Here is a 21018-nt window from a genome sequence, read left to right on the forward strand (position 1 = left end):
AGTGCAATGTCCTGGGACTCAGGAGCCAGGCGCATCCGCAACCGCCCAGCCACTGTTTCCCTGGAAAGAGCTAAATCGCCAAGCTCTGGAGGCGGAAAGCGCTCATGTCCATGAAAGACGCGTAGTTACCTGCAAAGAAAACAGCGCCCGCGGCCCCAAGAAACGCCCTGCCTGCACTGTGCCTCGCTACGCTCCCGTCCCCAGACACCGCAGGTTTACCCGACCTGTCCCCACCGCCTCACGTCGCAACCCAGCAGCGCGCCCCTGTCCCTTCCCAATCTTACACGGCTCCGAGCCCCCCTGGGATCAGGGAAAGGAAGGGGAGCGGCGGGGAGGCGGCCCTTCCCTCTCTACTGCACCGCCCGCCCGCGGCGCCGGCCTCTCCCCTGGGTGAACGGTGCCCGGCCTCTGGCGCTGGGGACCTCGCGGGCGGCGGCGGGGACCGCGGGTGCACCGCGCAGGGCCAGGGCCGGAGCCGCCCGCTTTGCATACGCCGTGGGCGGAGCGGAGGGGGGCGGGCCAATGGGCGGCCGCCTGGCGCGACCCCGCGGGGCGCGATCCGCCCCCCTCGCTCGGGCCCCGGCCCCGCGCGGCGCGCTCTTCACTTCTTGGGGGCTTTTTAAAACAGCGCCACTGGGGTCTTCTCCATGCGGCTCGGGCTATGACAGCCTCCGTGCTCCTCCACCCCCGCTGGATCGAGCCCACCGTCATGTTTCTCTACGACAACGGCGGCGGCCTCGTGGCCGACGAGCTCAACAAGAACATGGAAGGGGCGGCGGCGGCGGCGGCGGCAGCGGCGGCGGCGGCAGCAGCCGGGGCCGGGGGCGGGGGCTTCCCCCACCCGGCAGCCGCGGCCGCGGGGGGCAACTTCTCGGTGGCGGCGGCGGCGGCGGCAGCTGCCGCCGCCGCGGCCAACCAGTGCCGCAACCTGATGGCGCACCCGGCGCCCTTGGCACCCGGCGCCGCGGCCGCCTACAGCAGCGCGCCCGGGGAGGCGCCCCCGTCGGCCGCCGCCGCAGCCGCCGCCGCCGCCGCCGCTGCTGCAGCGGCCGCGGCAGCCTCGTCCTCGGGAGGGCCCGGCCCGGCGGGCCCGGCGGGAGCCGAGGCGGCCAAGCAGTGCAGTCCCTGCTCAGCGGCGGCGCAGAGCTCGTCGGGGCCCGCGGCGCTGCCCTACGGCTATTTCGGCAGCGGCTACTACCCATGCGCCCGCATGGGCCCGCACCCCAACGCCATCAAGTCGTGCGCGCAGCCCGCCTCGGCCGCCGCCGCCTTCGCGGACAAGTACATGGATACCGCCGGCCCGGCGGCCGAGGAGTTCAGCTCCCGCGCTAAGGAGTTCGCCTTCTACCACCAGGGTTACGCGCCCGGGCCTTACCACCACCACCAGCCCGTGCCTGGCTACCTGGATATGCCGGTGGTGCCTGGCCTCGGGGGGCCCGGCGAGTCTCGCCACGAACCCCTGGGTCTTCCCATGGAAAGCTACCAGCCCTGGGCGCTGCCCAACGGCTGGAACGGCCAAATGTACTGCCCTAAAGAGCAGGCGCAGCCTCCCCACCTCTGGAAGTCCACTCTGCCCGGTAAATGGCGCCCCCCCCTCTCAGCTCTGGTCCTCCGGCTGGGCTGCAGCTTCTCCTCCGCTTGCTCCCGGGCTACCCTGGGACCCCGTTGCTGTCTCTCCCTGACCTGCCCTTGCGGCGGCGCTGCACCCTGGGGAGCCCGACCCCGCTGACTGGCGCTGTGGCGTACTGCCCTGGAGCCGGGCTGGCTCCTGGCTCTCCCTGGGTGAGGGAAGGGTGGAATAACTTATTGGGACCCAGGCTGGTTTCCTTCTCCCTTTGTGCCCCGCCCTCCCCAGCCCTTGACAGCGACTTAAAGCTGGGAAATTGACCTGGAAACGGTTTACTAAATTGCCCGTATTCCATTCTCTCAGAAAGGGCTTCATTGTAGAAGCTTCAAGTGTTAGGGGTTGGGGAATACAGAGAGGAGCTAGGCGTCGAAGTGCTGTCCCCTTAGCCCAGTGCTAAGGTGTGGGCCTGTAGGCCAGGCGATCAAGGGAACCCTGGTGCGCTGCTGGCCTAGCTGGGACGGTCATTGGAGTCCTGGGTAATTCCATTTCAGTGCAGAACTAATCACTCTCCCCACTGACCCTCCAGGTTTGGGCAAAAGGCTGGATTTTGCAGTGCGTGGCAAAGAGTAGCCCCGCGCTGCAAGGCGGAGAGCTCAGATCAAGCTGTCCCCTGTGTCCTGGCCCGCGTTCCCTGTGTAACTTGCCTTCTCCCCTGTCTTTCAGACGTGGTCTCTCATCCCTCAGACGCCAGCTCCTACAGGCGGGGGAGGAAGAAGCGCGTCCCTTACACCAAGGTGCAATTAAAAGAACTCGAACGGGAATACGCTACAAACAAATTCATTACCAAGGACAAACGGAGGCGTATATCGGCCACCACGAATCTCTCCGAGCGGCAGGTTACAATCTGGTTCCAGAACAGGAGGGTCAAAGAGAAAAAAGTCATCAACAAACTGAAGACCACTAGTTAATGGATTAAAAGCGAGAAAGAAGGCAACTTGAAGAGAACGCTTCGGAACTCATTGCTTTACCCAGATCATGATTATAATGCTTAATAATAATTGAAGAATGGGAAAGAGAAAGAGAGACACTGGCATTTCGCTTTCCTGAGTGGGGAATCTCTCTCTCCTTGGTGGAATCAACTATTTTAAAACTTTAAGCAATGGTGAAGACTGCCAGTTCTTCCGCCAACCCCACCAGACCATTAAATGACAAACTCTGGTGTCAAATGTCAACCCCCAAATATGCATTTTCAGATAAGTTACGCATTTACTGAAATCCTGTAAGTATTTATGTGACCGTTATATTTTAGGACGTTATGTTATATGGTAATAATCCGAAAACTGGTTACAAAAGCAAGAGGCTGTTGTAAACATCTGCTTGTCCTTCGCCATCGCATCCCCTTTGCATGTTAAGTGACGGCTCAGGTAAATCTCAGTTGAAACCCTACCATTGTTGTATATTCTGCAGAACACGTATAGATTTAGAGGGGGAAAGAGAAGAAGGTACTGAAGTAATGATTGTGGACTATTTTCTATGAAGGGAGATAGGGAGAGAAAGCTCCGCCAAGGATTGTTTGTCTTGGTAGTAATACAACCAGCTGAGTCTTTGAGGCTATAAGGGAACCCCAAGTTTGGAATGTCCTTCTGATAATAATCTTTATTTGCTTATAACAAGCATATTTTGTAGCATTTGGAGTATGTTTTCTGCCCTGATATAATTTACTTTCCAAAGGATTTGATCTCATTTTTTTTTTAATATTCAAAACATCAGACAATTCACAGAATTCACTTTATGTCAGATCTCGAGATCTAAGAGGTGCCACCCTAACATGGTGGACTCTGTTTTGAATATAATTAATTTTCTTTTTCATTTAAATTGCTGTTTCCCAATATTTATTAAAGATATTGCGGAAGAAATGATTTTTCTTTTTTGGAAAACTTAGAATGGAAATCCATTACCCTGAAACATTTAGATGTTTACATTCTATATTGTGATCTGTTAAGGGATTCATATTTTTCCTTGTTTATTGTGTTATGAGACCGCATTAGAAAGTTTAGGAATTCATCTTCATAGCACACTTTTAATCAAGCAGTTATTTCAGTCAGCACAGTCATTTGTTCATATTCACTATAATATGCTATCTTGTAAATAAAGACATTCAGCACACTGTGAAAATGTATTTGTGCACCTGCTTTCCAAATATCTCAACTAAAAATAATAATTAAAAAAACCTTAGGCCTGTAGATAGTGCTATAGTGGTGTTAATTATGTTAATAAAGTAGTCACTGCCATTAAAATCTGAAGGAAACACTCATTATTTTCCCATGCTAAACGTGCGCTGCACAGAAGGAAAAGGCGCAGGTTTGTCCCACACAAACCAAGGACCATTCTTTTCTATTTAGCTTTTTCCCCCCCTACAAATTTTTTAAGCAAAGGGAGAAATCCCTCATAACTAAAATCCTAAAATTTTAGAAAAGTGCCTCAAGAAAGGTTAAAATGCCATGGATTCTGAAAAGGAGGGAAAAAAAAAAAAGGAGGAAGAGATAGTATAAATTCTCAGGCTCCCTGCAGAAAATGAAAACCAGTTGTTTAGTATCAGCGATACCAAGCTGTCGTATTTTAAAATCTGCTGTTGGGTCTGCATGCGTCTGAGAGGGCAGGTTTTGATATTTGTTGAAATGACAGGACTAGGAAAGGCCTTAAACCTTGACCTTGACGAAAAAAGACAATTTGTGACCTTGACTTTTGACAGCTCATGAATTGGCCTCGGCTGGATTAGTAGATCAAGGGCGCCACCTCGCGTTGACAAGCTTCCTTGTAATTCTTCAGCTTCAAGGGAATCAAAAGGTCTTACCTTCTTGACTCCTTAGAGATTTAGTGCTCATTTCTTTGGCTCCAGGTGGAGCAAATTTGAATATATGTAAGTTATACATGTGTCTGTACATATGTGAATATAGATCATATATGTGTATACATATATGCTGACCAGTGCTTGTGTGTGCTTGTATATATATATATATATATTTGTAGAATCTGTACAGATATAGTGTCATTAATTACTGATGACCTGAGATGTTGTAATTTAAGGTAATTTCTAGAGTTGAGGTGCAAAATGTACTTTACATGATGAAGTTTGCTCCTTTTCTTTAATGGCTAAGTTCAAGTTGTCTTCATAGTGACTTGCTCTGTGTCAGACTTCTGCAGATCTCCTTTAAAGCTGTACATTTTTGTTACAATCTAAGAGGTGTTCTTAAATAACCATTATTTCCTGGGCCTCACCCTCCAAGGTGGTCTACCATCATAATTACAGCTATAGGGGAGACTATACGGCAAATAAAAAGGTTCAGATGCCTCAGTAACTCTAGAGTTCTAGAGTTACATTTCAGAGATTCAAAGAAACCCACCTCTTAAGAGGTCAGTACGAAGAGCTTAAAGATTTCATGTCTACAAAATGACCATAATACAGATGCAGAAGGAGAGTTATCCTGGATAGCTCAGAGCTGAGTGCTGCTCCTGGGAGGTGGGCAAGCTTATATTGATGTTTGCAGAGTTGCCATTTGATTTGTGGAAGAAATATATACATTTAATATGAACAACCACCATCAAAACTGTAATAATAACAAGTACTATATTTACTATTTCTGACCCCCAACAACACATCAGGGCTGTGGTTAGAGTAATAAATAATACATATGTATGTTTATATATTTACTATACACAGAGGGTAATGTGTTTTTGTGGAATCCATGCTATGCACATATGTACTGCAATGTTAGTGGAACCAAGGAGCCTTCTGATGCAGAATTTTGAGTTGAGGTTAATTTTATTTTTATGTTAGAGGAAAGCCATTGTGACCAGAAGAACTATATTCATCATTTTATGGAAAATAATATTGGTTGGTTTCAAACCTGATGGAAACCTCTCCAACTGAAAGACGTACAGCTTGTTTATAGATGGAGAATTAGAGAATCTCTAAAGTTGTCCTCAAAAACAGCATGGTCTTGAAACATACATACGAAAAGGCCTTTTGAAGGGCAATCAAATTTTGCTGCCCTGGGGACTCTACTTGTGGAAACAAATGAAAATGATGCTTCGGATCCACCTCCCCAAGTGTTGGGCCACAGGACTCCATTTCTGAATGAGCTGCCATCATTCCAAAGTCACAGCTTTCGCCCCCAATGTTTAAAGTGGTGGGAAATCCCCCTCAAAACTGGATCAAACTGTGTGTTTACGAATAGCTCCAAAGGGGACTGTCCTGTTGACGGGGGTATTTTTCTTTAGATGTAAGAAATCCTAGCAGCCTCAGGCCTAGGAAGGAGGCCAGCGGCAGCTCTGCAGCGGATACCGCCCCTTTCCCAGCCATCGCCACTGCAGGAACTCTGGGTAAAGTAGTCATTTTTTTTTTTCCTCTCTCTCCTCTCTCTGCAGTTTTTGAAACTAATGACAGAAGATATTTCAGAGTTTGTTTTTTTTTATTACCCTCTCTTTGTTCTAAAATGGTTGTTGATAATGTTGATCTTACCTAACTCCCCTCTTGTTTAAAATTCCCCTGGATCTACCAGACAACCTGAAGTAAGCCTGGATTATGATGGCTCCCTAATGCCCCCAAATCAATTAGTCTAAACCTTTAGGGAGAAAAAAAAAAAAAAAAACATTCAGGAGGATGCCACCATATAGGGAAAATAACGCCAGACCCTGGGATAGTGCTGTTGAAGCTGACTTGAGTATACTTCTTTAAAGGGAAACTCTCCGCATAAGACATTGTAAATATGCAAACGCCTGGACACCGTTTTCATTTATGAAGCTAGCAAAGATTTTAAATCCTGTAATGGCCTGTCATGTTGCCATTAAAAAAAATTGTACATATGGAATTCAGGGGGTGAAAAACTCCTACTTTTCCCATCTGCGCTTAATGCTGTCACATTTATTACGGTGTTTTAAGTGGGTGATTGTAAAATGTCACTTTTCATTTCACTACTATTAATGCCCGATGCAGAGCTGAAGCCATGCATTTAAATTGTGTGGGTTGTTTTTTGTTTGTTTTGTTTTTTGAGAGAAAAAAATTTAAGGAAGAATTTTTAAGAACTTTTTAACCTAGTTGAAATGTTTTCTTAAAAATTACGGGGCAGTGCAATCCCGCTGAGGGTGATAGTGCGGTGTGCGGGCAGGGACAGCGATTTCACCGTGTAATCTGCACCGCTTACACCCCGCTGAGTGTGTTTGGGGAAGATGCGGCCTCTCCCGTCCTCTCTGCGGATTCTTGAGACGCGAGGCTGGAGGCTCAGAACCGAGACGGAGGCTGCCCCGGGACTGCTCAGCTGCAGCCTCGGTGGGCTCAGGGGCGCCCCTTCGGATGTGCGGGCCTCTGTGGAGGAGACGGCGGGGGCTCGCTGATCAGCGCGTTCCTTTAAAGCTGATCGAATGCGTGTCAGCAGCCCGAGACCCGAAGAATCAGAGAAAGGCGCAGCGAGTTGCTCCCATGCCATTTTTCCTGCGCGAAAAGGTAGCGCCATCCGAGAGGCCTGCGGCGCTTTCTGCCTCCAGCGTGGGACGGGCACACCGTCATACGTTTTCATCAGCGGGGCCGCCGTGAATAACAGGCGACTTCGTTCTTGATGAAAATACCCACTTTTCTGATCGGGCTGCTTCCGTCCTCGCGCAGCTGCCCACCGCCCACGAAGGCCGAGGCGCAGTTTGCTATTTTAAATTGGATTTTCAAGGGAAGAAAACAGACGCCGGCCCAGAAAAATGTCTCGGTCAACGCAGGCAAGGCCTGGCCACAGCCAATTTCATTTCTGCACGGCCCCGTCGCCGCCGAAGAGCGGGGTCCACCAGGCACAACTGTGACCAGGGCGCCTCGGAGGCGGTCAAGCCTTGTGCGCGGCTGTGCGGCGGCGCGGGGCTTCCCGGGTGCGGGACGCAGACCCGCGGGCAAGCGCCGCCGCGGGCTCAGAGCGCGCCCCTCGGGGACAAGGTCGAGGCCCCAAACCCTCCACGCTGGTCCCTGAACCCTCTACTCAAAATGGAGGCTCAACCCCTGCAAAGCCGGCCTCGCTTGGGGCTCGCGGGCACGCCCAGGGACGCAGGCCGAGGCCGAGGCCCAGGCCCTGGACCCCCAGGCGCGCGCCGGCGGCCCCGGGGGCGCGGGGCACCCGCGCTGGGGAGTCGCCCCGCAGCTGCAGCTGACGTCACCGCCGCCCAGCGGCCCTTCGCGGGCCTCCCCGGGCTGATTTGATGAGGAGGAGCCGAGTGAAACGACTGTTTTGTGCGGGGGCAACCTTCTCCGCCCCGCCCTTCCCTCCCCGGAGAAGAATCGGGTATTTAATCTCTCCCGGCCTTCATTCCTGGCAGCGTGGAAGGTGGTTTGCCACGGGAAATAAAACTTGACAGGAGCATTTTCTCTCAAAGGGGTTCTGAGATGGGCTGAGAAGAAACCGTGTTTTTCTCTACCAAACACTTCCGTTTTCCGAGGAGCCAAGGGGTGGGGTGAGATCCGAGGGAGCGGGAGCGAGCTGGGCGCACAGGGCCACGTCGTGGACGCGAGCAGCCGAATCCTGGCGCCCCGGCAGCCGCGGGTCTCCGCCTGGGCCCCGAGCAGCCTCCGGCCTTGCCGCGCCCCGCGCCCAGCGCCTCGCCAACGCTCCGCTCCGCTCGGCCCGGCGCCGCCTGCAGCCCGAGGCCAGGACCCCGCGCGCGCAAAGTTGGCACGACCTGGGGGCCGGTTGGCACCCACAGTAGTCCCTGGCGCTGGCTGAGGGCGGCCGGGGTCAAGCGAGAGAAGAGGGCGATGGGGAGGGCCTTGCCTGCTGGGCTTTAACTCGGAGCCTTTGGCCTCGGGGAGTTGGGGACAGGAGCTCGAAAAGGAGGTGGTGAGCACTCTGCTGGGGGGCTTTGTTCAGGCTGAGGGTCGGCGGACCCTGCACGAAATGGAGGGGGGAATGGGGGTGAACGGTGCTGCAGGGGAGGATTGTCCAGGCTGCTATTGGGCGGGAGAAGCTGGAAACAGCCGAATCCCCCTCCCTTCAGCTCAAAGAGCGACCTCCCTGTCAGCAGCAAAGGTCAAGTCCTCCGCGCCATCGCCGCCACCACGGTCAGGGCCGGTGGCAGCGGCGGCCCCAGGAAGGCGCGGGATGCACACTTGGCCGGCCGCGGCAAGCAGGTTCTGATAGCCCGGGCTCCAGGACTGGGGGCAGAAGTTCTTTCTCTCCATCCCCCCCCAGCCCTATTGAAAAGTCCCCGCCGCCAGCGGTGGGGTGGCCCGGGCTGTGCCACATGGAGTCCTGGAAGAGCAGGGTCCAGGAGGCTGAGAGCGTGAGGCCTAGCCCTGGTGAGAGGCAGCAGCGCCTGCAATTGCAAGGTGGAGAGACTGAACATGGTTGGATCCGGAGGGTTCTGAGTCCTTAACTCCCGTAGAAACAAGAAACAGGGGACGGGTAAGGCCATCAGGTCAACTGGGCCCAGAATAGGAGGAGGGAGCAAGGACCCTGCTGGGAGCCTTTCTTGAGGTCCCTGAGTCCAGCCGCCAACCTCAATGCGTGGCAGGCCTTTGGTGAGCCCTTTGATGCCCTTCCTCTTCTGCCTAAAATCTGGGTCAGGAAGTGAGGTGCATTTTGCCAAAGGTAAAAGCCCCTGATCCCGGGCCCCAAGAACCCCCTCACTGTGTTCTTGAGGTGCAAGCCCCTTCAGGGCCTGCTGGAAGCAGGTCACCACACCAGGCTCAGCGGTCCACAAACAGTGTAAGTTTGGTCTGACGCTGAGCTTGTTGCTCCAGGTGAATCAAAGATTTTTGTCTCCCCCCCCCCACACACAGAAAGCAGAAAAGCTGAGTTTTATCCCTAGGGCTGCATGGTGGAGCAGGGCCTTGAGGGGACACTAGCCACTGGAGAGACTGCCGGTGGATGGGTACCGTCGCAGAACTGCCTTGCGGGCCATGTGGCAGAGACTCTTAGGGCAGGGTTGGACTGGACTGGGGCTCGCCCTTCTCAAGTCTGGAATATGAACCATGCATTGTGGCTGAGTAGAAACAGAGGAGCTTGAGGAGCTGTCTCCTGGGGGCTACAACTGTGGGGACCAAGACCCCAGGGCCAGAGCTGACCTTCTGGTTGGGCCGCCCTCATTTGTCCCCTTTATTGCAGACACAAGCGGCTGGGGGAACCCGTTTGAGCCGAAGCTCCAGGGAGAATGGAAGGCACACGCTGAGAACATGGGCTTTGCCCTTCAAAATCCACCCCCCCCCATCCCATTTGTTCCCACTTGGTAGGGGGGGATATCTCTAATGAGTACACAACCATGAAAATAATAGTTCTTCTCAAGGAAAGTAGCCCTTTTCCTCCCATCAGTTTGGGTCCACTAAACTAAATAATAACCAGATTGTTTGGGTGACTAAGGCTTTCAGTTGAGCCCTATGCCCCACCCCTTAGAGGCCAGGAGAAGGATGTGGACTTCTTCAGATATTTAGGCACCTCTGATGATTGAACCTGTAGGTCAGAACCAGCCAAAAGGTCAAGTTCAAGGCATTACCTGTCTCTGTTCTTTTGGGAAGGGTAGAGGAGCTTGTGGACAGGTGGGGTGCCTTGCCAAGCCTGAGGGATAAATTAACCCCTGCCCCAACCTAGCAATGACAGCAGGGAGTCTCCTGATATTTCATCTCAGCCTCAGCGCCAGCTCGGACAGCACCTGGAAATGATAGATTGGCTCTGATCTGCCAATTGACTGGCCCATTTCCCAAACTCACCAAGGAAGACAAACATACCCCCAGCCAGGATTCCTCCCACTGGGAAGGAGAGAGTTCTTGGTAGAGGCTTGGCCTGCTCGAACTGCCCCCCCCCCCCCCCAAAGAATGCTATGGCCATTTCCACCCTGGGTCCTCCAGCTGGCTCTTGCACCTGAGTGCAGTATGGTCACGGGGTTGAAATAGTCTTCTGTATAGCTTTCTAGAAACAGGTGTGACATTTAAGGATAGAGGAAGGTAGAGGCTCAGACCAGCAAGAAGAAGAAGAAAAAAATTGGTTTCGCTCGATAAGTGATCCACAGATAAATGACTATGGATCTTGGGGAGAGAGTTTCTGTCTGTTAAGAGGGCCTGACTCCTCCCAGGCTGGCTGTCATCCAGGATTGCTGGGTCTAGAAAAGCAGTAGCTGGGTCCTAAGAAGAGAAGGCAGAAGAGCTGGTAAGAAAGGAAGGAAGAGTAAAAGGACGATGTAGGGCCTTGGAATGGAGTGTTCAGAAGAAGGTGAGAAATCCAGTTCGGATAGATCTCTATGGAGGAGGCCTGAAATGAGGAAGAATCTGGAACCTAGCAGTCCCCTTCTCTGTGCTTGAGTATTGGGTGCCCTCCAGTGGCACCTCAGTTCTTGCTCAGCCTATGAGATGCATCAGAAGAGGCAGGAAACTGAAGAAGGCGAAACTGGGCTGGAAAGAGGCAGGGCGGGAGACAGGCGAGCAGTAGGTGCAAAGAGACTGGACTGGCCATGGTGGGAATGGGGTGAACGCATCTTGGTATTGGCATTCACACTACGGACTAAGCACAGAGCCATCAAAGGGTTGCAAGTGCAGGCACTAGGGACCTTGGATTCTCAGATTTGGGGGTCAATGAGTCACTGCTGGTCCTAAGGAAGAAGAAGGCAGCCTAGCAACAGGGCCCATTGGGGTTGGGAACCCCGGAGTCGGGAGGTGTTCCCTACCCCCAGCTCTGTCCTCCCTAGGAGTGAGCGAGTGTTAAGCCACCTATCAAGTGGCAGTCTTTTGGGCTCCGTCCCTAGAATGATTGCTGGAAATACCCCGAGCACAACAATCTCAGCGAAAGGCCTCACATTATCCCAGTGCGCACTGACCGCGCCAGGGCTACCCAATCCCAGGCACCGCCAACAACCGCCCTCCAGCTGCGGCCCAGACCCATCGGCTGCAAGAAGAAGCGGAGGCGGCAGTGCTGGGCAGAGGCACCTGGACACACTTTATTCCAACATCCCGCCTAGGAAGGCGCGTGGAGCGCGGGCGCAAGAATAACCCCATCACCGCCAGGGCGCACTCAGCCCGCCCCAGGAGGATCCGGAGGCGCTGCAGAACCCCCAACTACCCCCTCCGACATTAGGGCCAAATCAAACGAGCCTTGGAAAGGCTTGGTCTGCTCTGCTGCGCAAATCTCCTCGTTAGCCATTTCCGCCTGACGAGGTTGGCGCGGGCGCCAGCCTTCTCCTCTCCGGGTGGCCATCTCCAAAATGTTGCGCGGGGAGCGACGGGGCCGGCCCTGCGAGGGCTGCCTAGACCTTGAAGTTTGGAAAAACAACAAGAAGAGAAGTTTGGAAAAACAAGAGATTGAAACGGCTCCCTCCCTTCTCCGCAGACACACACGCACCGTCAGTCCGCCGCCACTTCCTGCCTTTGTTTTTCTTCCTCCAAAACATTTTTGGCCTCTTGCATTAGCTGCCGTGGGGCTCCGGGTTGACGATAAAAGGAAATACACGCCGAGGATTGTTTTCTGGAGATGGCTCCGCGCTGTGGAGCTCTTGAAAAAGAACAGCTCATGGGAAACCCGTCTCCAGGGCCAATGTTAAGCTTTGCCTGGCTCAGCCTCTTCAAGAAATGCAACTCGGACTTGGACTTCCAGGGCGGCCTTAGCCCCCACTAGGTCTTCCCCGGAGTCGGGTGGGCTCAGCTCTGCTGTGGGGCCTCCTACAAAGCGGAAGAGTCAATTAGGCTTAGAGCAAAGTCCAAACCCCGCAGCTCTGCCTCCCGCGCTCCCCCAAGATTTGGCCTGATCCTCAGAGCTGCGCCCACCCTCTCCCCCCACCCACCCACCACCAAACATTCACACAGTCATTACGTTCCTGGGCAAGAGGGGCAGGGGCTGGGAACAGTGCGCAGCGTTGGGGATCTGAGAACCCCCATCCTGTCCCTGCCGGGGAACTAAAGCATTCACCGTTCCAGGCATTTTCCCTTCTCCTGGCATCAAAAGCCTTTGCCCTCATCATCTTCCAGGCAGCGCCCCTACGCGCCCCCTTCCAGGCGACAAGCCCCACCCGGCACCCCGCTTCTGTCCAGCCCTTGAAATTGCCCCGCCAGCCACTCCCGGAGCACTTCCCCTGCTCCAGCCTTTCCTGGGCAATTCGCCTTTGTCTCCTGCAGACACCCATGGGCTCCAGACCTGCGGCACCCTCTCGGCTTGGCTCTCAAGGACACCGGAGGCATTGGTTATGCGGAACAGAGCACAGCCCCATACCCACCTTCCTGTGGGGACCCCTTCTCCCTGGCACCAAGGGAAACCGAGCTAATTAGAAGAGGGGCTGCAGGCAGCTGGGGGAGGCAGCCTGGCGTCCCCGCTGGCGGGCCACAGCAGCCGGTCTGCTCAGGCACAAGCTGAAGTTGACTGCCAAAACTGCTATAAAACCCCAGGTCTGTCTAGAACTGTTTTCAGTTCCCCTAGACGCCCCCAGGTTCAATTATAGTCTTAAAAGCCCTAATACAAGTGCAAGAATTTGTTTGCCTTCACCCAGGGGCGGGGCAAGCCCCGCAGTGGTGGCGCCTTTGTTATGGCACAGTCACTGAAACCCCTCATGCATTCCTTTTGTTCCAGGGTGGGGGTGGCGGGGACTGGGTGGGCTGTTGGGAGAGAGTTTGGGAGAGCCAACATCAAGCCAGAGAATGGCTCAAATACTGCTATTGGAAAACCTCTCCTCCCTTGTATATGACGTCTCCAAGAAAGAGATACTGTAGAGAAATAAATATTTTGCCTTGTGGGTCGCTGCTGGAAATCTAAGTTTTTGGTGTTTTTTTTTTTTTTTTTCCTTCTTTTTTTCTTCTGCTGTAGAGCAATCCCATAATTGTGACTTGCAGCTTTAAGAGGTCTCAAGCTGCCTCTCCCCAATAACCTTCCTTCCCACCGGACCTTCTCCCTCACACTGTCACTGCCCTCTGCACAAGCCACAGTGGACAGATATGTCAAGCTCAAAACGAACAAATAATTTTGAGTTCAGTTCTCAGAGATTCAAGGAGCGTGAAAGTTCCTGCAGCAAACCCCGGAATAAAGAGTTCATTAAACCAATGTGTCTGCGAAGTATGATTTGTGATAAGCTACCCTTGTAAAGAGGGGAGTAGGAGCCGCATAAACATTCATGCTAATAAATTAGTTTACTCCACTACAGAGTAATTACTCGATATTATTGATATTTACAGCGGACATTCAAATGCAATGTTGAGCCATCATTTGGAGAAAATACATAATGAGAATATTCCTTTTCCAGGGCAATACATGATTAGATTTGTTATTGAGTCAGTTACAGTCAGCTCAGCAATAAATAAATAAATCGATGTTGACACTTAAATACCAAAGATCTTAGAGTTTATACTCTAAATCTCCCCAAGATATATAAATACCTTCAGCTACTTCCTGGATGGGGAAAGGGAAAAGGTTATTCTTTTTAATTTTCGACTTTGCTTCAGCGACATCCAGCTTCTTCCGAGAAGATAGGTGTGGGGAGGCCTCGGGGCGGGCCCCTCCCAGCTCCTGGCCATGCCTGGTTAATCTACTACTTCTTTCCATCCTCCCGAGCATTATTCATTCAACCCTGCAGAATAGTGGCCATTTTCCACCATCAATTTTTTTCTTTCCTCTTCCCAAGAAAACTAGACTCCCAGTAGCCCCTGTGGCCTCGGTCTCCTATCTTTACCTTAAGCCTACCCTTTTCAAGGCGGCCTGTCACCCAAGGTGCTGGGACTTTGGGGAGCGCATCTTTTCTTTGCATTGTGTTTCTTCTGTGGGATGCGTAGCAGGAAAGCGCAGAACCTTCCGAGTGTCTGCCCCGCACACCCCTGGCTTTCACGCTTTGCACGGAAGGAGAGGCGGCATGGTAGTCCTTTCTCTGCCGCTCCCTAGCCCTCGCTCCCTCTTCACTGGCCCCACCTCCCCCAGAGCTCTGGAGTTCACTCGCAGCCTGGCGGGCCCCCCAGGGTGCAGCCTGCCTAGGAGGAGACCCCTCGGCTGGCTGTCACCGCCTCTGAAGCAGCTCGGGCTCGCCTCTGCCGCCCGGCTCCCCAGTCCTCAGCTTTACAAGGCCAGGCGGAGGGCAGACCGGCGCGCGGCTGCGCAGCCCCCGCGCCTCGGGCTCTGCCGAGCGACTCCGAACCCCGGCCGGCAGCGAGGAGGAGGGGGCTTCTCCAAGGACAGGGGGTGGGGTGAGGAGGCCAGCAGGGAGGGTGCAGGGGAGGTGGATCCCGGGTGAGACGAAGGCCCTCCGGGACCTGCGGATCCCTGACAAACCGCGAGGGAAGCCGCCCTGGTCGTTGGCGGTTTAGGGACGGAAGGCACTAACGCGGTTCGGAAGTGACCATGAATGCGAGCGTGTAATCAAGGCACCGTGCAAATCGGGCGAGCCACGAGGCAGGCACATCCCGGGCTGCGGGCCCTGGCCCCGAAGGGGGTCCAGCCAGGGTCTGAGGCAGCCGCGGCGCCCAGAGCAAACCTGTGGGAGGGGGGCCGCGAAGAAGACGGCGCGAACGCGATCCTCCCGGCGGACTGATTCCACGACCACGCACGGGACGCGCAGCGCCGAGCTCCCACCCGGCGGCCCCCAGCGCGGGGCGCCCCTCACCCGGGGAGTGGCGGGTGGCAGGAGCGGAGCTCTCACCGCCCTCGGCGCGCTGGAGGGCCGGGGCCGTGCCGCTGAGCGCACTGGGGCGCACCCCAGCCTCGCCGCGCGCGCCGGGAGGCCCCCCAGCCAACATGAGTTACACCGGCGATTACGTGCTTTCGGTGAGAACACCGAGTGACGATCTGTTGCTTCCCCTGAGGTAGCTACAAAGAAAGGAAACCGGGGAGGGAGGGCAGAGGGGGGAAAAAAGGAAAGAGAGAGAGAGAGAGAGAGAGAGAGAGGGAAAAAAAAAAAAAAAGGCCCGGGACTAGCTCGCAGCTTGTCAATTTCAACATCGGGTCACATGACCAGCACCTCCCTGCTAAGGATGGGGATAGATTTCCACGTCAGCTTACGTCTCCAAATTTCTACTTCACGGATCCGCTTCAAAGAGGCAGCTGCAGCGGAGAATCATGTTAAGCTCGGCTACCGCGGAGAGCCCAAGGTAGCCCAATGATGGATTTTGATGAGCGTGGTCCCTGCTCCTCTAACATGTATTTGCCAAGTTGTACTTACTACGTCTCCGGTCCAGATTTCTCCAGCCTCCCTTCTTTCCTGCCCCAGACCCCGTCTTCGCGCCCAATGACATACTCCTACTCCTCCAACCTGCCCCAGGTCCAACCCGTGCGCGAGGTGACCTTCCGCGAGTACGCCATTGAGCCCGCCACTAAGTGGCACCCCCGCGGCAACCTGGCGCACTGCTACGCCGCCGAGGAGCTCGCGCACAGAGACTGCCTGCAGGCGCCCAGCGCGGCCGGCGTGCCTGGCGACGTGCTGGCCAAGAGCTCGGCCAACGTCTACCACCACCCCACCCCCGCCGTCTCGTCCAATTTCTATAGCACCGTGGGCAGGAACGGCGTCCTGCCGCAGGCTTTCGACCAGTTTTTCGAGACGGCCTACGGCACCACGGAGAACCTCGCCTCCGCCGACTACCCCGGGGACAAGAGCGCCGACAAGGGGGCCCCGGCGGCCGCGGCGACCTCCGCGGCGGCGGCGGCGGCGGCGGCGACGGCCACGGGCACGCCGGCAACTTCAAGTTCGGACGGCGGCGCCGGCGGCTGCCGGGAGGCGGCGGCGGCGGCGGAGGAGAAGGAGCGGCGGCGGCGCCCCGAGAGCAGCAGCAGCCCCGAGTCGTCTTCCGGCCACACTGAGGACAGGGCCGGCGGCTCCAGTACGTATAAAGGCAGGGCCCTGCGCCTTAGGAGAGGGGAGCTGGAAACCTAGCGCAGCGCCGCTGTTAAATTTTTATATGCTGTTTTATAAGCATATAAGGTTTATGAAGGGCCTTTAGGTTTCCCCCAACAAAACTTCGTTATAAAAGGCGGGATCACGTGGCGAGTGCTGAAATTGGCCGTGAAATACCCACCGGCCCAGGCATGCCTGCGAGAAAACACCCTCCCTTTTTTCCCTTTTTCCCCTGCTCCGCGCCCAAGCCCGGCAGCTCGACCCCGAGCGGGGCCAGCAGGGGCTGCGGAGCCGGAGGTGGGCGCCTGTAAATTCCCCCTGCGAGGGCTCCGGGAGCCTTTGATAGCGAGGTAATCCGGAGATTTTTATAAAAACCATGTGTTGCGCCGGCTCGCCAGTCCGGGCCGGGATTCAAAGGCGTCGCTGTTTAACGATGGCGCGGGAAGCGTGTTGCATGGATAAAATAGCCCGCTTAGCTCGAGCAATATATTAACAGCAACAAATTAACCCAAAGTTGGCCTTTTTGTCCAAAGGAAGCCATTTTCCTCCTGCGCGGTGGCAATTACGTGCCGCCTCCTGTCCAGCCGCTTGTTACTCAGTCTCTGTTTGGTCTGTCAAAAGCGGGTTTTTCTTTAGGTTTCCCCAAAGGGGGAGCGGGTGGAGCCTGCCCTCCAGAGGCTTGGGGAACCCCTCTTCTCTCCACCCATCTAAGCAAGCAGCCCTGCCCTGGGGGGACCAGATGGCTGTGTGTCCTTGGGCTGAGAAGGCCCGGGGTAGGGGCTCCCACCGCCTTCTCCTGACCTGGAGGCCAGGAGGCTGGCCCAGGAGCAAGGAACTGAGGGCCGGGACTCGGGCTGACAAAGAACCGGCAACCGCCCCAGATGTTAATGAGCGGGAAGCCTGGGCTGCCTTTACAGCCTCCTCGAACTGGCCACCAGGTGCTGGAAGGTGAAATGTCCTTGGGTGGCTGTTTGTTTAGTCTGGCCAGGCTGGAGGCCGCCCGCTACCCCCACTCCGTTGCTTTGAAAGTGGCCTCCCAGCTCAAACTTGCCTGTTGCTGTGAGGAGCCTTCGTTCTGCTCTGGAGGCAGCCTCAGCAGCCTCCCTGGGGGCCTATCTAGGGAGCTGGCTTTTATCTGGGGCTGAGCCTCCGCCTGCATCCAGTCCCCCAGACCACAGGAGAAGCCTGAAGGTAGGGGTCTGGGGAGACCCTGAAGGGGCTTGGGCAGGGCTTCCAGTCCCTGGGGCCAGCCCCTTTCCTCCTCTGGGGGCTCTGGGATGGGTTGCAGCCCCCACACCTGGCTCACTCCCTGCCTCTTCCTCCTCCCTCCACAGGTGGCCAGCGCACCCGAAAAAAGCGCTGCCCCTACACCAAGTACCAGATCCGGGAGCTGGAGCGGGAGTTCTTCTTCAGCGTGTACATCAACAAAGAGAAGCGCCTGCAGCTCTCTCGCATGCTCAACCTCACCGACCGTCAAGTCAAAATCTGGTTTCAGAATAGAAGAATGAAGGAAAAAAAAATTAACAGAGACCGGTTACAGTATTACTCGGCCAACCCACTCCTCTAAGGTTCCAGCCAGCTGGAACCGGGTGGGGGGCTTCATACGCCTGAGATTATATGCAGATTTTGCCCTTGACCAGGTCAAGGCACACCACACAGTGACTTTGGAAGAGAGGAGGTGTGCAGGAGAGGGGCCACCACAGGGAGATAGCCTCCAAGGAGGCGGCCGGGACTCTCTTGGGCATCTGTGGTTAAGATTCCTAACAATGATTGGATTCAGAGAATTGTGCATCAACTAGGATGAATGGTTTGGGACCCCTGGTGGTTCATTCTTGGAGACTGTGGAGCTTCAGGCTGGGTGTGGTCTCCACCAGGGACTGGGCCCCCTGCCAGGCCCCTTGGAGATCGACCCCCACCCAGGACCCTCCACTTGGAGCCTGTCCACCCCCCAGGCATCAAGAAGCTAGTCCATCTCCAAAACCAGTTCAGCTTGGGGACAGGAGCAGGAGGAAAGGGGAGGGTGCCTAGATGTCCAGAATGGGGCTACTCTCCAGAGCCAGTGTGAAAGGTGACTGGACTAAGGTGGCTGTGAGGTGGGAGAGGGCTGCTGATCCTTGAGGGAAAACAAAAAACCCTACGATTCTAGGTGGCATTAGTGGTCCTCCACTCCTCCTAGCCACTCACTGCACTGTCTCAATCCTGAGCTTCTTAGCAGTTGCCTCCTGCAGCCCACCTAGTTTTTCCTAGCCAAGAGGGTCTTCGCCCTGGCCTCCGCTCAGGCAGGCCTAAAGCCTGCTTGCAGAGTATTCTACTCCCCAAGGTGGAAGACATCAAAAAGCAGAGAGGCTGTGCCCAGGCGCTGGCCCCTACATCTCTGCAGGAAATGCCTGTGGAGTGCAGCAGCTTGGCAAAGCTTCTGCCACACTTAATGGAAGCTTGGATTTGTTCAGCAGAGGAGCCACCCGGCCAGCAGTCCTCAGCTATGAGGGGCGCAAGTCCCCCAAAACACCCGGTTCCAGCGCCACACTCTATCTTTCAAGGCCCCGGAACTGAGCTTGGAAGTTTCCAGCGACCTTCCAAGAGCTCAAGAGTGATTTGGAATTATTTTAACAGATAAATATTATATTATATATATATTTCCCTGCAGGAACCAAAGCGAATTTTAAAAGATGCAATGTAGAGAGAGAAAAAGATGATGAAAATATTTAAAGGCTCTATCTGTTTACAGTGTTCCACGGTTAAACTCACTCACTGCTAAGAATATTTGAATGTACGCTTCATACAGGGATGGTGTTCAAAAGACTTGTAAATAAAGAAACCATAACCTATTTTGTTTGAATACTTTTTTTTTTTTTTGCCATTAGTTGATTTCCTCTGGGGTGTAAGAGGGGGCAGGAAGGGGGTTGGGAAGGGTCTTTTTAATTTCTTGCAATATTTTGAAAGCGTTGGGGGTTTTCCCTGAGGTAGTTCTGCCCCACAGTGTCGGGGACCTCAGCTGAGAAAGCCGGGCCCCCGCCCACTGAACCTGCCTCCCTGTGCTAAGAAACGTCTGGTGGCTCTGCTTGTAAAGGAGTGTTGGCCTGTCCTCTGTTCTCGCCCATCACGGATGTCGCAGCATGTATACAAGCGACAGGGCACAAGGGAAATAAAGACTGTGGAAACTTGAGCATTGGGTCCTGGTGTGACATTTCTCTCCTTGCTCACCTTTTACTGCCAAATGTCTACCCCATCACCCCCCCCACACACACACACACACACACACACAAACACACACCAAGGAAGGGGCAAGTTACCAGGCCCCTGAGGGGGTGGGGAGGTGACTTAGGATTTAATTCCACTAGAAGCCAGGCTTAGGAAGCCAAGGGACTGGCCAGGTCCTTTGGGGAAATGGGGTCCCAGGAATAGGGTATGTCAGGACTTGGAATATGGGGTTTCATCCTCTGACTGCCCCAGCCCTGAGAGAAAACCTTGGGCCTTACGTGGTCAGTGGATCTGACCCCAGGCTGGGCTCCCTCACCTCGGGACCAGCAGGACTGAAGTGGAACCACTGTAGGGTGCCCTGGGGAACCCTTCAGCAAGAGGGAGAAGGGTCTGGGTCCAAAGACAGAGCAGACTCTCAGCGTCTCTAAGGGTGCTTTCTCGCCAGCTCCCAGCTGACATTGCCTTTTCCCTTTGGGGAAAGAAAGATGCCGCTTCTTCGCTTCTTCTTTGTTTCCTGCCTTTGAACTTCTGCCTTAAAATTGGACATCACCATCACCATAACCTTGAGGGGCAGGGCGGAGAGGCCAGAGCCTTTTGTTGCCACCCCACCCCCACCCCACCCTCTCCCTAGCCACCCAGGCAGGGCCAGAGAAGCAGACGGGATCCAATTTGGAGAGGGGCCCCAGGCCCCAGGCCCCAGGCCCCGCTTTGTTTATCTGTTTGTGTGTTTGTCTAACTGGCGCGACTGGGAACCTCGAGCTCAAAGGGGAGTGGGACAGACCCCGGAGATGAATGTCTAGGCTGATAGACAGACACAGAGGTGAACAGGGCCTCTCCAGAGGGACAGGGAGGGGGTGGGCAGGGAAGCCCAAGGTTTAAGGAAAGACTTCCTTTGGGATGGTTAAAGATTAACCAGAGTCTCCCAAGTTGCTAGAGAGAGTCTAGCCAGAAGGACTGTTCGCGGGCGGGCGGCGAGCGGGCGAGGGTTTGATTTCTGAGCCCTATAAAAGCCCATCCTCCGATGGCTGTGACAATGTGGTCGTAAACCCGTCCGGGGCCGGCCAATTTGCATATTTGGAATGCGCCGCTATAAACCCGGCTGGGGTTTTGCAGCAATTTCTTAGATGTAAAAGTGAGATCTCTTTAGCAGCGGGCTGGGCACATTCTCTCTCGCTGTCTCTGCCTGGAGCCTGCTTCCCTCTCCCGGCTCGGGTCGGAGTTCGGGCCCGGCGTAGGCGCTCAGCCGCCACGAGATGGCGCACTTCCGATCAATGTCAAAGCCGCCGGGGAGCCGGGAACCCCAGCGCGATTCTTGGCCTTTGTTCGCTCCTGATACTAAGAGCTGCACGTTACATTATTTCACTTGTCCCGCTCCCTTCCATCTCAAAAAAGGGGTGCTCTCCTGCAAGATGTGGTTGGTGCTGTCATTTAAAGCAACG

At 54.8% G+C, this 21018-nt stretch overlaps 2 protein-coding genes and 1 long non-coding RNA gene across 3 annotated transcripts; 2 read left to right on the forward strand and 1 right to left on the reverse strand.

The window, feature by feature from the left end:
* The first annotated feature begins 661 nt into the window (after positions 1-661).
* Positions 662-4080, forward strand: HOXA13 (homeobox A13). The gene is made up of 2 exons (XM_036326988.1): positions 662-1577; positions 2291-4080. Exons 1-2 carry the CDS (start codon positions 662-664, stop codon positions 2533-2535), a joined length of 1161 nt encoding a protein of 386 aa, XP_036182881.1. The 3' UTR covers positions 2536-4080.
* A 7414-nt stretch (positions 4081-11494) lies between these two features.
* On the reverse strand, positions 11495-15841 carry LOC118666088. Its single transcript, XR_004970837.1, has 3 exons — positions 15710-15841; positions 11923-12239; positions 11495-11833 (listed from the first exon to the last, which is right to left on the reverse strand). It is a non-coding gene; the product is annotated as an uncharacterized LOC118666088 (long non-coding RNA).
* On the forward strand, positions 15419-19530 carry HOXA11 (homeobox A11). The gene is made up of 2 exons (XM_036327795.1): positions 15419-16364; positions 17713-19530. The coding sequence occupies exons 1-2, from the start codon at positions 15647-15649 to the stop codon at positions 17943-17945; spliced, it is 951 nt and encodes a 316-aa protein (XP_036183688.1). The 5' UTR covers positions 15419-15646; the 3' UTR covers positions 17946-19530.
* Positions 19531-21018: the final 1488 nt, after the last annotated feature.

This window comes from Myotis myotis, unplaced genomic scaffold (genome assembly GCF_014108235.1).
Source record: "Myotis myotis isolate mMyoMyo1 unplaced genomic scaffold, mMyoMyo1.p scaffold_m19_p_11, whole genome shotgun sequence".
NCBI lineage: Eukaryota > Metazoa > Chordata > Mammalia > Chiroptera > Vespertilionidae > Myotis > Myotis myotis.